At 35.9% G+C, this 12,058-nt stretch overlaps 1 protein-coding gene across 9 annotated transcripts in view; it reads left to right on the top strand.

The window, feature by feature from the left end:
- EXOC2 (exocyst complex component 2) overlaps positions 1–12,058 on the top strand; it is a 262,914-nt gene that overhangs the window by 239,906 nt on the left and 10,950 nt on the right. For 5 of the 9 annotated variants that reach the window (XM_082732163.1, XM_082732164.1, XM_082732165.1 and 2 more), the window contains 2 exons: positions 1,327–1,382; positions 3,658–3,780. In XM_082732163.1, the coding sequence (XP_082588289.1) occupies positions 1,327–1,382; positions 3,658–3,780 (179 nt within the window). The remainder of the gene's footprint in view (positions 1–1,326; positions 1,383–3,657; positions 3,781–12,058) is intronic. The other 4 variants (XM_082732168.1, XM_082732167.1, XM_082732170.1 and 1 more) reach the window with 1 other exon arrangement.

Raw genomic sequence — 12,058 nt, 5'->3', positions numbered from 1 at the left:
TCAACTTTTCTAAATAATCAGTAGCTTAGATGACATTATAGAAAAAGATTCTCCTTAATATTTTTACTGTTAACATCCATGATTTTACAATATAGGAAACTTTTCTCTGTTCTATAGGAAAAGATTTCTCAGTATTTGCAATTAATTCTAGAAGGCATTCTGAAGTAATAATATTCCACTCCAAGTAAATGTAATTTCTTTAGAGTTACAGTAAAGTAGCATTTTGTTTTACTTTTTTTTTCCTACAAAATTATAGTAATAAAAGTTCTTACTGAGCCTGTGGATACCAGGACTAATCACATGCATTATCTCCTATAATCCTCACTGTAAACCTACAAGATAGATACTGTTCTTATATTCTGATAGAAGAGAAAACTGGGCTCTCAGTCTTCTTGCCAGAAGCCATAGTTTGTAGCTGATGAAGCTGGGGTTTGATCCAAGATAATCTGACTTAAGACTCCTATACTGTTAAATCTTCTGCACACCTGCTTTTGAGTACCTTCTTTTGAGTGAAGTAGTATTTGTTACTGTCTGTATTTGTTACATCTGTACTATCCTGAAATCTTGTATTGTGTCCAGTTTTTAACTTGCTTTACAGAATCAGATTGTGACTTTGTCAAAAATTTCTCCCAGAAGTAATTTTTTAAGAGCAAAATGGTCATTCTGGGGGTGCCTGGGGGGTTCAGTGGTTTAAGACCCTGCCTTAGGCTCAGGTAATGATCTGAGGGTCCTGGGATGGAGCCCCACATCAGGCTCTCTGCTTATCAGGGAGCCTGCTTCCCCTCCCCCTCTTTCTGTGTGCTGCTCTGCCTACTTGTGATCTCTCTCTCTCTACCAAATAAATAAATAAAATCTTTTAAAAAATGGTCATTCTGCATGACTTAACTTTTACCTTTGGAAATAAGATATTATAATAGATAATTTAGCTTTTATAAGCTTTGTCAAATATCTTCTGTCTTTTGGGGGGGTCTGCTAATGTAAATGTGTGTGTGCATATACACACACAAAGATATGAAGAAACTGAAGGATAGTTTTAAATTTCAATTTTGAAAGAGACTGACCGTCAGTTTCAGAAAAATAATGACAGAAGTGGAAAAACAATGAAAGAAAATGCCTAATTTAACTTTTTTTTTTTTTAACCTGTATGAAAATAGTCCTTTTACCATTTGGTCCTCAAAAGGAACTAGACAGTGGTGGTGTTACTTTCTGTTTCTCCTTAGAAAATTCTAAAGCAGTAGTACATATAGTGCACAGTAATGCCATCAAGGGAGATGGGTAGCTTGTTTCCATTAAATGCCTTTTTTCCCTCCCTCATTTTGATTTCAGGTGTCAGAAACTATTTAAAAGAAGCATTGGTGAATATAATTGCTGTGCATGCAGAGGTAAGCTATCATTAGGTGTTCCTGAGAAATATGGATAACTGGAAAAAAAGAAAAAGAGGCAAATTTGATGGTTTATATGGTAGTCTTTTTTTCCCTTCAGAATATATATTGAGTATAAATAAAACACAACTCTACTTTCATACATGCACACACAATCACACTCAACACATGTGTGCTTTTTAACTCTGAGAGGTTTTTTTCTGAAATTGTGTGTGTTTAAAACTAAATTCATTAGTGTTCAAAAGGTAAGGAGAAGAGAGATTGAAAAGATGAAAAGTACGTTAAATCCCTTGTCTTGGAAAATTCATTAACCTCTTTTTAACTAGGAGACAAATAAGCACTGTTGTCTTATTTGTGTAGCAATGTGCTCTTACATAGTGGCTGGGATTCCAAAAAACTAGACTTGTTAGAAAGATAGGCTGAAAGGGCACACTGAGGTTAGGAAGCAGGTGCATGGTTTCCTATCAGTAACTGACTTAGGTACATGTAGATGTTGATGCCTCTGGTTCTTGCTAAAAGTTGTCCTCACTTAAAGCATTATCATCTTAAACTTCACATTAACCTCCTTTGTTAACATCCTTCTTAGAAGGACTCTTCTAAGGAACATCAAAAGAGGCATAGCTATCACCATTATCACCCCTATGACTACCTATTCTATAATTTCACAATCCATTACTCACTGCTTTGCCAGTACTTTCAGAGTTGTTATAGCTCATAGACTGATGGATGACCAGATAAAATGGGGCCCAGCAAAGAGGCTATCATTAGATAATTTCTACTGTTGCTTGAGTGCCTTTTAAGCTGTATATATCTGATATAAGTGTATTTAGTTTATACCACTGTCTTCATCCAAAATTATCAGAGGTTATCTAGGTAAACTGGAAAAATGGATAATGCAGGCTAAAACAAAAGAGTAACCAAAGGAAACAAGAGAATGCTTCCTAAATTTATCTCTAGGTTTGAAGTAACTCAAGCAGAAAGAGAAATATAGTATGTTACAGTTTCCATTTTTTTAAAAAAGATTTTATTTATTTGACAGAGAGAGATGGCAAGAGAGGGAATACAAGCAAGGGGAGTAGGAGGGGGAGAAGCAGGCTTCTCACTGAGCAGAGAGCCTAAATGTGGGGCTCCATCCCAGGACCCGGGGATCATGCATGACCTGAAGCAAAGGCCCATGCTTAATGACTGAGCAACCCAGGTGCCCCTATAGTTTTCATTTCTTAATAAAGAAAAACATACATTCCTCTATAAAGTTTATATATGATTGAACTCTAGCAAGAATTTATCACATACATTTTAAAATTATTTTATCATGATTTTCCAAAGATCTACAAATGCTTTCTTATTATGTTAGCTTCCAGTAAAATTAGAGTATAAAATTAAATCATCGGTCAGTGAAAGCATTTCTGTGGTAGATGAACAGGTGGTAGTCAGAAGAATTGCAAAATATGTAGGCATTTTTAGTGATCATGGTAATTCTCAAAGAAGCAGCTATTATTAATGTTCACTATCAGTAACCATGATTTGTATTAGGTTTTCCAATATTAATTTTTTAAATTAGTTTAAGATAAACTTTTAATTTATCTCAGTGACTGAAGGTAGAATTTCATTCATAATGTTTATTATTTAGTATTTCCTACCTGATCTTAACCTGACAAATTTATAAATCAGCATAGTAAAATGTTTTACCACATTTTCAAATATAATAACTCTTAGCCTGAATATACCAAAATTCAAATTTTGAAAATATTTTATGTCAAATGAAAGGAAATACATATTAAATTCAGCAAATAGTAAAATTGGGGACTTAATTGTCCCCAATTGGGAACTTTTGTTGTCCAGTACACAATAAAGTGCCCAACATGATATGATGTTTTAATCTAAGAGTCTGGCCCAGTATGTTTTTCTTTTAAATGTGGTAAAAAACTGACACAGTATATTTTTATTTCTACAGTTTTCTCTTTAGAAATAATGTTTCATTTTGTGAAAAAGGCAAGAAGAAGAAATCTTTGAAACTATTTTTACTTTGTCAACATCAACAATACCTTTCAGAATTATATTTGCCAATATATTTTAAGAGGATTAGTTTGGGCATGAATCACTTAATACAACTTAAGTATATCTTCCTTTCATTCATAATTATGATCCTTTAAAAATATGACTTAGAAGACCTTTTAGTTATTTTGTTTTGTGCATTTCTTTGTTTTTAACAAATTCAAGTTAGGAAATGTTCCCGTAATGCACTATTTCTTCTTACCTTAAACCCTTCCATCAGGTGTTCACTATTTCCAAAGAATTGGTACCTCGAGTTCTATCCAAGGTGGTCGAAGCAGTTTCCGAAGAGCTGAGTCGACTAATGCAGTGTGTTTCATCCTTTAGCAAAAATGGAGCATTACAGGTACCAAAATAATTCAGTTCCATGTTGAACTTTTATTTCATTTAAAACATACAAATATATTTTTAGTCATCAATCTTATGATATACAGACAGGTTTGGAGGTTGTTTTTTATGTATCTGCTGATTTATCATCTGTCATCATATCTTTTATATAAGCCATACCCCATTCATTGTCTAAAAGTTTTAGAGTGTCTGTTTCTTTAGAATAGAGCAAGACCTTAATGACTCTTGTGAAATTATCTGAATGCAGATTCCTTCTAAAGTTTGTGATTTTTTTTTTTAAGTTTATCACTGTCTTCACTAAATTCAGTTTCAACAGGAAATTTTTAGCAACTTAATAAATCTTAAAAATTGGTTTGAAACCAATCCGGGCAGTTTTCATAGAAATGACAACAGTCCCTTTGTACTCATAATCCATTGGTTTATGTTATAGTTATTAAAATTACATAATTATAATAACAAATGTAACTTCTATAAACCAGATACTTCTTAGTATGTATATAACCAAATTGAAAGCATCCAGGATATGCACCAATATGGCAGAGTTACCTGGTACCTGTAAACTGCAGTGATCCTAGAGCATTGCAAATGTATTTTTTAAAAGTACTGACAGTTTTGCTGTAGTGGCTGAGGAAGTTTCTCTCAGGCCATCTTCCTACCGATAACAACTATAATCTTGAATACTGTAGAAAAATAAAAAGTATAAAAACAAAAACCTAAAGATACTGGAGAATGACCATTAGTGAGTGATTTTGAAGAAATGGCACTTGAGGAATTTTTCACTTTTTACATCTTTTAGCCTGAAGGAAGGCCAAGGGATGACTACAACTTCACAAAACCTGCTATCTTTTTGGCTTGAGGAAGAATCACAATTATAGGAAAGCAAGGTGTTCCAGAGATCAGAAAGCAAAAGCAACAAATTTTGTGTATATACTGCCTAAATCACCAGTTGACCCCTGAACTCCACATGGGTGGTCAAATTCTACTTCAACCAGATCAGTTAGGCTAGAAGAAAAGAAGTAAGAATTGAAGTGCTGCCCAACAGCCAAGAGTTTTCCATTTGAGGCCAAATAAGATAATTCCTTGCTAAAAAAAAAAAAAAAAAACAAAGATCAGTCTTTTTCAGGGGCATATTATAGAATCCAGAGTCTTCATACATAATACTTACAGTGTCCAAGAAAGAATCCAAACTTACATAAAGTGCACAAACAAAATAAAATGGGAATTAAAAAAAAAAAAATCAACTGAGACCAATCTTGAGGTGACACAGATGTTGGATTTTGAAGACAAGGGCTTTAAAGCAACTGCATTCAGTGATGTTAAAAAAGAGACTGTTCATGCTCATAATGAATGAATAGTTAGGAAATCTCAGCAGAAAAACCAAAAAAAGGGAACTAAATGGAAATTCTGGAATGGAAAAATACAATATATGAATTTTTTGAAGTCTACTAGATGTGAATAAAAGCAGATTAGGCAGGATAAAAGAGAAAGTCAGTGAACTTGTAAATCAACAGAAGTTACCCAATATGAAGAAGAGAGGAAAGAAACACTGGGAAAAAAATAAATAGAACTTCAGAGACCTGGGACAATGTCAAAAAGTCTAGCATACATGTAATTTGATTTCCAGAAGAGTCAGAATGGCTAATCAGTACATGAAAGGATGGTCAGCATCATTTGTTATCAGAGAAATGAAAATTAACACTACAATAATATGCCATTGCACATCTACCAGAATGAAGAAAATTAAAAGCTTAAATACCAAGTGTTGGCAAGACTGAAAAGAAACTAGAGGTCTTAGGTGTAAATACCCAGTAGTGCAATTGCAGGGTCATAGCGTAGCTCTATCTCAATTTTTTGAGGAGATTATGCTGAATGAAATGAGTCAAGCAGAGAAAGTCAATTATCATATGGTTTTACTTACTTGTGGAACATAAGGAATAACATGGAGGACACTAGGAGAAGGAAAGGAAAAGTGAATTGGGGGAAAACCGGAGGGGGAGATGAACCACGAGAGACTGTGGACTCTGAGAAACAAACAGGGTTTTAGAGGGGAGGGATTGGGGGGGTTGGGTGAGCCTGGTGGTAGGTATTAAGGAGGGCATGTATGTGTGGTACATAAACAATGAGTCTTGGAACACTGAAAAACTAAAATAAAAAACAAAAACAAAAACAAAAAAAACTAGAGGTCTTGCGCATTGCTGAAAGTGTAAAATAGTACAGTGACAAGAAAAGCCCTTGCAACAAAACAAAACAAAACTAAAAACACCTAAAAATACTATATGACCCAGCCATTCCAATCCTAGGTATTTAACCAAGAGGACTAAAAACATAATGACCAAAAGTTGGAAACAGCCCAGGAATTGATCAGTAGAATAAACTGTGACATGTTCATGTAACCAAATATAATTCAGCATTAAAGAGGACAGATTACTGGTACCACCTGGATTAATCTCAGGAGCATTCAGCTGAGTTAAGGAAGGTTTACACAAAAGCTCAAATACTGTATGGTTTTCACTCACATGAAATTCTCGAACAGATAAAACTATCTATGAAGGAAAACGTCTCAGGATAGTGTTTTTCTCTGAATGTTTGAGATTAAATAGGGAGGAGCCTAATGGCCAAATTCTCTCAAAGCTAGCAGGGAAGGGCTGGGAAGAGATATCAGATTTAGCTGGAGAACTTCTTTGTATATACATGTCCATGAGACTATTGGCCTCCTAGGACTTGGACAGTCGTTTCTATTTTGGAAAAGTTCAGATATATCTAACGCCCACCCCATTTTAGCCTCTCCCATTGAGAATCGCTGTTAGGCTATTTTCTTTTGAGCAAATAACTTAGAGGTATTACAGGTTAACCTGCAATAATTACTCACATAAGGGCCAGTGCGTTGGGACACCTGGGTGGCTCAGTCGGTTTAAACGTCAGTCTTCAGCTCAGGTCATGATCCCAGGGTTCTGGGATTGAGTCCTATATATCCAGCTCCTTGCTCAGCGGGGAGCCTGCTTCTCCCTCTGTCTGCCTCTCCCCCTGCTTGTGCTCTCTTTCTCTCTGACAAATAAACTATATAAAATCTTGAAGAAAAAAAAACAAAAGGGCCAGTGCACCAATCTTCAGAGCCTTCCTGAGAGCCAGTTTAGAGAGGAGTGTGAGATAGTTTGGTGATTTTAGCTCATATTTTAACATGACATTTTCTGGTGTACAATTCTATGTGTATTTTATAAATAACGACAGCTTTTATAGTTGACATAAGTCATAGATTAATTAAAACACCTATTACTTTGAATAAAATTTGGGCACGAAGATTAGTTTTACAGTGATGTAATCTTTCTCTAGCATTCAACTAGAAGTTCTACCTAGGGGTATCTGAGTGGCTCAGTCATTAAGTGTCTGCCTTCCACTCAGGTCATGATCCCAGGGTCCTGGGATCAAGCCTCACATTGGGCTCCCTGCACAGCAGGAAGCCTGCTTCTCCCTCTCCCACCCCCACTCCTGCTCGCTCATGTTGTCTCTCTCTGTCAAATAAATAAAATCTTTTAAAAAAAGGAAACTTCTACCTTACTCTTTCTTTTTTGATACTCTCTGTGTAGATCTATTTCTATATATACTACAGTATAAATAATAGAGACAAACTGCCATGTATATGCTTTTACTTACACACTATTTTTTATGCTTCTAAGGCACTGAAAAATGAAACGAAACAACTGCTTTCCAAACAGAAAAAGTTTCACTGTATTGGTTATAGAATTTCTAATTAACTCTTATTTAAAACACCTGCCATTGTTTAATGTTTTATGCATTCATGGAGAAGAAATGTTGTCTCTTTGAATAGTCTCCTGAGCAGCACACATATGGTGGGTATACCAGTTCAAAGGTAGAGAATGTATGCTGTGGGTTTCCTCATTCATTCAGAAGCTCTGAAGACAATTGATCTGTATGTAAAGTCTCACTTTTTCAAGCTTGCAAGAAGTTTAAGCTTTAGGTTACCTTTTTTTTATTCTTAAAAGTTTTATGCAGCTGTAACTTATCCACCATAGAGTGTTGACTATAAGGTAAAAAGTGTACACAGTTCAATGTTGTTGTTGTTTTTACTATGCTGACAAGAGTTGTGCAGTCATCAACACAGTCACCTTTAGAATATTGTACCTTAAGAAGAAACCTTGGTCCCATTAACAGCCACTCTCCATTGTCCTTCTAACCTCCCTTCCCAGACACAAACAAGCAGTATTCTGCTTTCTGTCTTTATGACTTTTTCTTTTCATTTTTTTCTTTTCTCTTTTCTTTTCTTTTTTCTTTTCTTTCTCCCTTAATCTCTCTCTCCTTTCCTCCCTTCCTTCCTTCCTTTTAAATATTTTATTTATCTGAGAGAGAGAAAAAGAAAAAGCATGAGCAGGGGAAGGGGCAGAGGGAAAGGGAGAGCTGAGCCTGAAGCCTGAAGCCCAGTGCCAGACTCCATGCCAGGCCCCTGAGATCATGACCTGAACAGAAGTCAGGTGCTTAACTGACTGAGCCACCCAGATGCCCCTTCATGACTTTTCTGTCCCTATGATTTGCCTATTCCAAAACTTTCATATAACTGGAAGCATATGGATATGGGTTTTTGTGACTGGCTGCTTTTACTTATTAGCATAATATTTTCAAGGTTCATATAGGTTGTAGCATGTACCGGTACATTCCTTTGATGATTTCTTTTGATGATTAGGTAATATTACATTGTATTTTCTTTTTTTTTTTTTTTTCTTTTGATGATTGGGTAATATTTCTTTTGATGACTGGGTAATATTTCATTGTATTTTCTTCTTTTTTTTCTTTTGATGATTGGGTAATATTTCTTTTGATGACTGGGTAATATTTCATTGTATAAATATACCACAGTTTCTTTATCTGCTTCTCATTTGGTGGACATTCATGTCATTTCTACTTTTTACCTAATAAGACCATTCACATAAAAATTTTTATATGTTTTAATTTCTCTTGGGTATGTACTTAGAAGGGGAATTCCTAGATCAAATGGCTACCCATTGTCTAATCTTTTTTTTTCCTGATTTAATTTAATTTTATTTTTTTCAGTGTTCCAAAATTCATTGCTTATGCACCACACCCAGTGCTTCATGCAATACATGCCCTCCATAATACCCACCACCAGGCTCACCCAACCTCCCACCTTCCTCCCCTCCCAAATCCTCAGTTTGTTTCTCAGAACCCATAGTCTGTCATGGTTTGTCTCTCACTCTGATTTCCCCCAAATCACTTCTCCTCTCCATCTCCCAATGTCCTCCGTGTTATTCCTTATGCTCCACAAGTAAGTGAAGCCATATGATAATTGACTTTCTCTGCTTAACATATTTCACTCAGCATAATCTCTTCCAGTCCCATCCATTATGATAAAAAGTTGGGTATTCATCCTTTCTGATGGAGGCATAATACTCCATTGTATATCTGGACCATATCTTCTTTATCCATTCATCTGTTGAAAGGCATCTTGGTTTTTTTCCACAGTTCGGTGACTGTGGCCATTGGTGCTATGAACATTGGGGTACAGATGGCCCTTATTTTCACTACATCTGTATCTTAGGGGTTAACACCCAGTGGTGCAATAGCAGGGTCATACATTAGCTCTGTTTCTAATTTCTTAAGGAATCTCCACATCCTCTCCAACACTTCCTGTTTATTATCTTGTTAATTTTGGCCATTCTAACTGGTGTAAGGTGGTATTCCATTGTGGTTTGGATTTGAATCTCCCTGATGGCTAACGATAATGAATATTTTTTATGTGTCTGCTAGCCATTTGTATGTCTTTGTATCTCTTCTTTGGATAGTGTCTGTTCATGTCTTCTGTCCATTTTTTGATATGATTATCTGTTTTTGGATGTTTGAGGAGTTCTTTTTAGATCTTGGATATCAGCTCTTTGTCTGTAGTGTCATTTGTGAATATCTTCTCCCACTCCATGGGTTGCCTTATTGTTTGTTGACTGCTTGCTTTGCTGTGCAGGAACTTTTCATCTTGATGAAGTCCCAAATATTCATTTTTGCTTTTGTTTTCCTTTGCCTTTGGAGATATGTCTTGAAAGAATTTGCTGTGGCCGGTGTCGAAGAGGTTACTGCCTATGTTCTCCTCTAGGATTTTGGTAGATTCCTGCCTCACATTGAGGTCTTTTATCCATTTCAAGTTTATCTTTGTATATGATGTAAGAGAATGTTTGAGTTTCATTCTTCTACACATAGCTGTCCAATTTTCCCAGCACCATTTATTGAAGAGATTTTTCCACTGAATATTTTTTCCTGCTTTGTTGAAGATTATTTGGCCATAAGTTGAGGGTCCATATCTGGGCTCTCTACTCTGTTCCACTGGTCTGTGTGTCTCTTTTTGTGCCAGTACCATGCTGTCGTGGTGATCACAGCTTTGTAGTAAAGCTTGAAATCAGACAACATGATGCCCCTAGTTTTGTTTTTCTTTTTCAACATTTCCTTAACAATTTGGAGTCTCTTCTGGTTCCATACAAATTTTAGGATTGTTTGTTCCAGGTCTTTGAAAAATGCCAGTGGAATTTTGATCGAGATGGCATTGAAATTATAGATTACTCTAGGCAGTATAGACATTTTAACAATGTTTATTCTTCCAATCTATGAGCATGGAATGCTCTTCCATCTTTTTGTGTCTTCTTCAATTTCTTTCATGAGTGTTCTGTAGTTTCTCAAGTACAGATCCAGGTATCTTGTGTTCTTGGTGCTATAGTAAATGGGATCAATTCTCTAATTTCCATTTCTGTATTTTCATTGTTAGTGCATAAGAATACAACTGATTTCTGTACATTGATTTTATTTCCTGCCACATTACTGAATTGCTGTATGAGTTCTAGTCATTTGGGGGTGGAGTCTTCTGGTTTTCCATATAAAGTATCATGTCATCTGCGAAGAGAGTTTGACTTCTTTGCCAATTTGAATACCTTTCATTTCTTTTCGTTGTCTGATTGCTGTTGCTAGGACTTCTAGTACTATGTTGAACTACAGTGGTGAGCGTGAACATCCTTGAGTTCCTGATCTCAAAGGGAAGGCTGTCAGCTTTTCCCCATTGAGGATGATACTCACTGTGGGTTTTTCATAGGTAGATTTTATGAAGTTGAAGAATGTTCCCTCTATCCCTATGTATTTGAAGGGTTTTAATCAGGAACAGATGCTGTATCTTGTCAAATGCTTTTTCTTCATCAATTGAGAGGACCATATGGGTCTTCTCTTACCTCTTACTGATTTGTTTTGTCACATCGCTTGATTTGCGAATGTTGAACCACCCCTGCATCCCATGGATAAATCCCACTTGGTCATGGTGGATAACCTTTTTGATGTCCTGTTGGCTCCTATTAGCTAGGATCTTGTTGAGAATCTTGGCATCCATATTCATCAGGGATATTGCTCTGAAATTCTCCTTTTTGATGGGGTCCTTGTCTGGTTTGGGAATTCAGGGTAATGCTGGCTTCCTAAAAAGAGTCTGGAAGTTTTCCTTCTGATTCAGCTTTTTGAAACAGCTTTAGGAGAATAGGTATTATTTCTTCTTTGAATGTTTGGTTGAATTCCCCAGAGAATCCATCAGGTCCTGAGCTTTGGTTTTTTTGGGAGATTTTTGATCACTGCTTCAATCTCATTACTAGATATTGGTCTATTCAGGTTGTCATTTTCTTCCTGATAGAGTTTTGGAAGTTCATAAGTTTTCAGGAATGCATCCATTTCATTTAGGTTGCTGAATTTCTTGGCAAATAGCTGCTGATAATAATTTCCGATGATTGTTTCTATTTCCTTGGTATTAATCTTGATCTCCCCATTTTCATTCATAATTTCAATTAATTTTGGTCTTCTGTCTTTTCTTTTGGATTAGTTTGGCCAGTGGTTTATCAGTCTTACTGATTCTTTTAAAAAACCAGCTTCTAGTTTCGGTTATGTGTTCTGTTGTATCTCTAGTTTCTATCTAATTGATCTCTACTCTAATCTTATTTTCCTTCTCGTGCATTGGGTTGGCCTAATTTGTTGTTGATTTTCCAGATCTTTAAGGTATAAGGAGAGCTGGTGTATTCTGGATTTTTCCATTTTTTTTGAGGGAGGCTTGGATGGCTATGTATTTCCCCCTTAGGACCGCCTTTGCCATATCCCATAGGTTTTGGACCGAAGTGTCTTCATTCTCAACTGGTTTCCATGAATTTTTTAAGTTCTTCTTTGATTTCCTGATTAATCCAAGCATTCTTAAGCAAGGTGGTCCTTAGCTTCCAGGTGTTTGAATTCCTTCCAAACTT

The sequence above is a fragment of the Mustela nivalis genome (assembly GCF_964662115.1).
Source record: "Mustela nivalis genome assembly, chromosome: 5".
Lineage (NCBI taxonomy): Eukaryota > Metazoa > Chordata > Mammalia > Carnivora > Mustelidae > Mustela > Mustela nivalis.
This window is presented reverse-complemented; position numbering and strand designations above follow the sequence as displayed.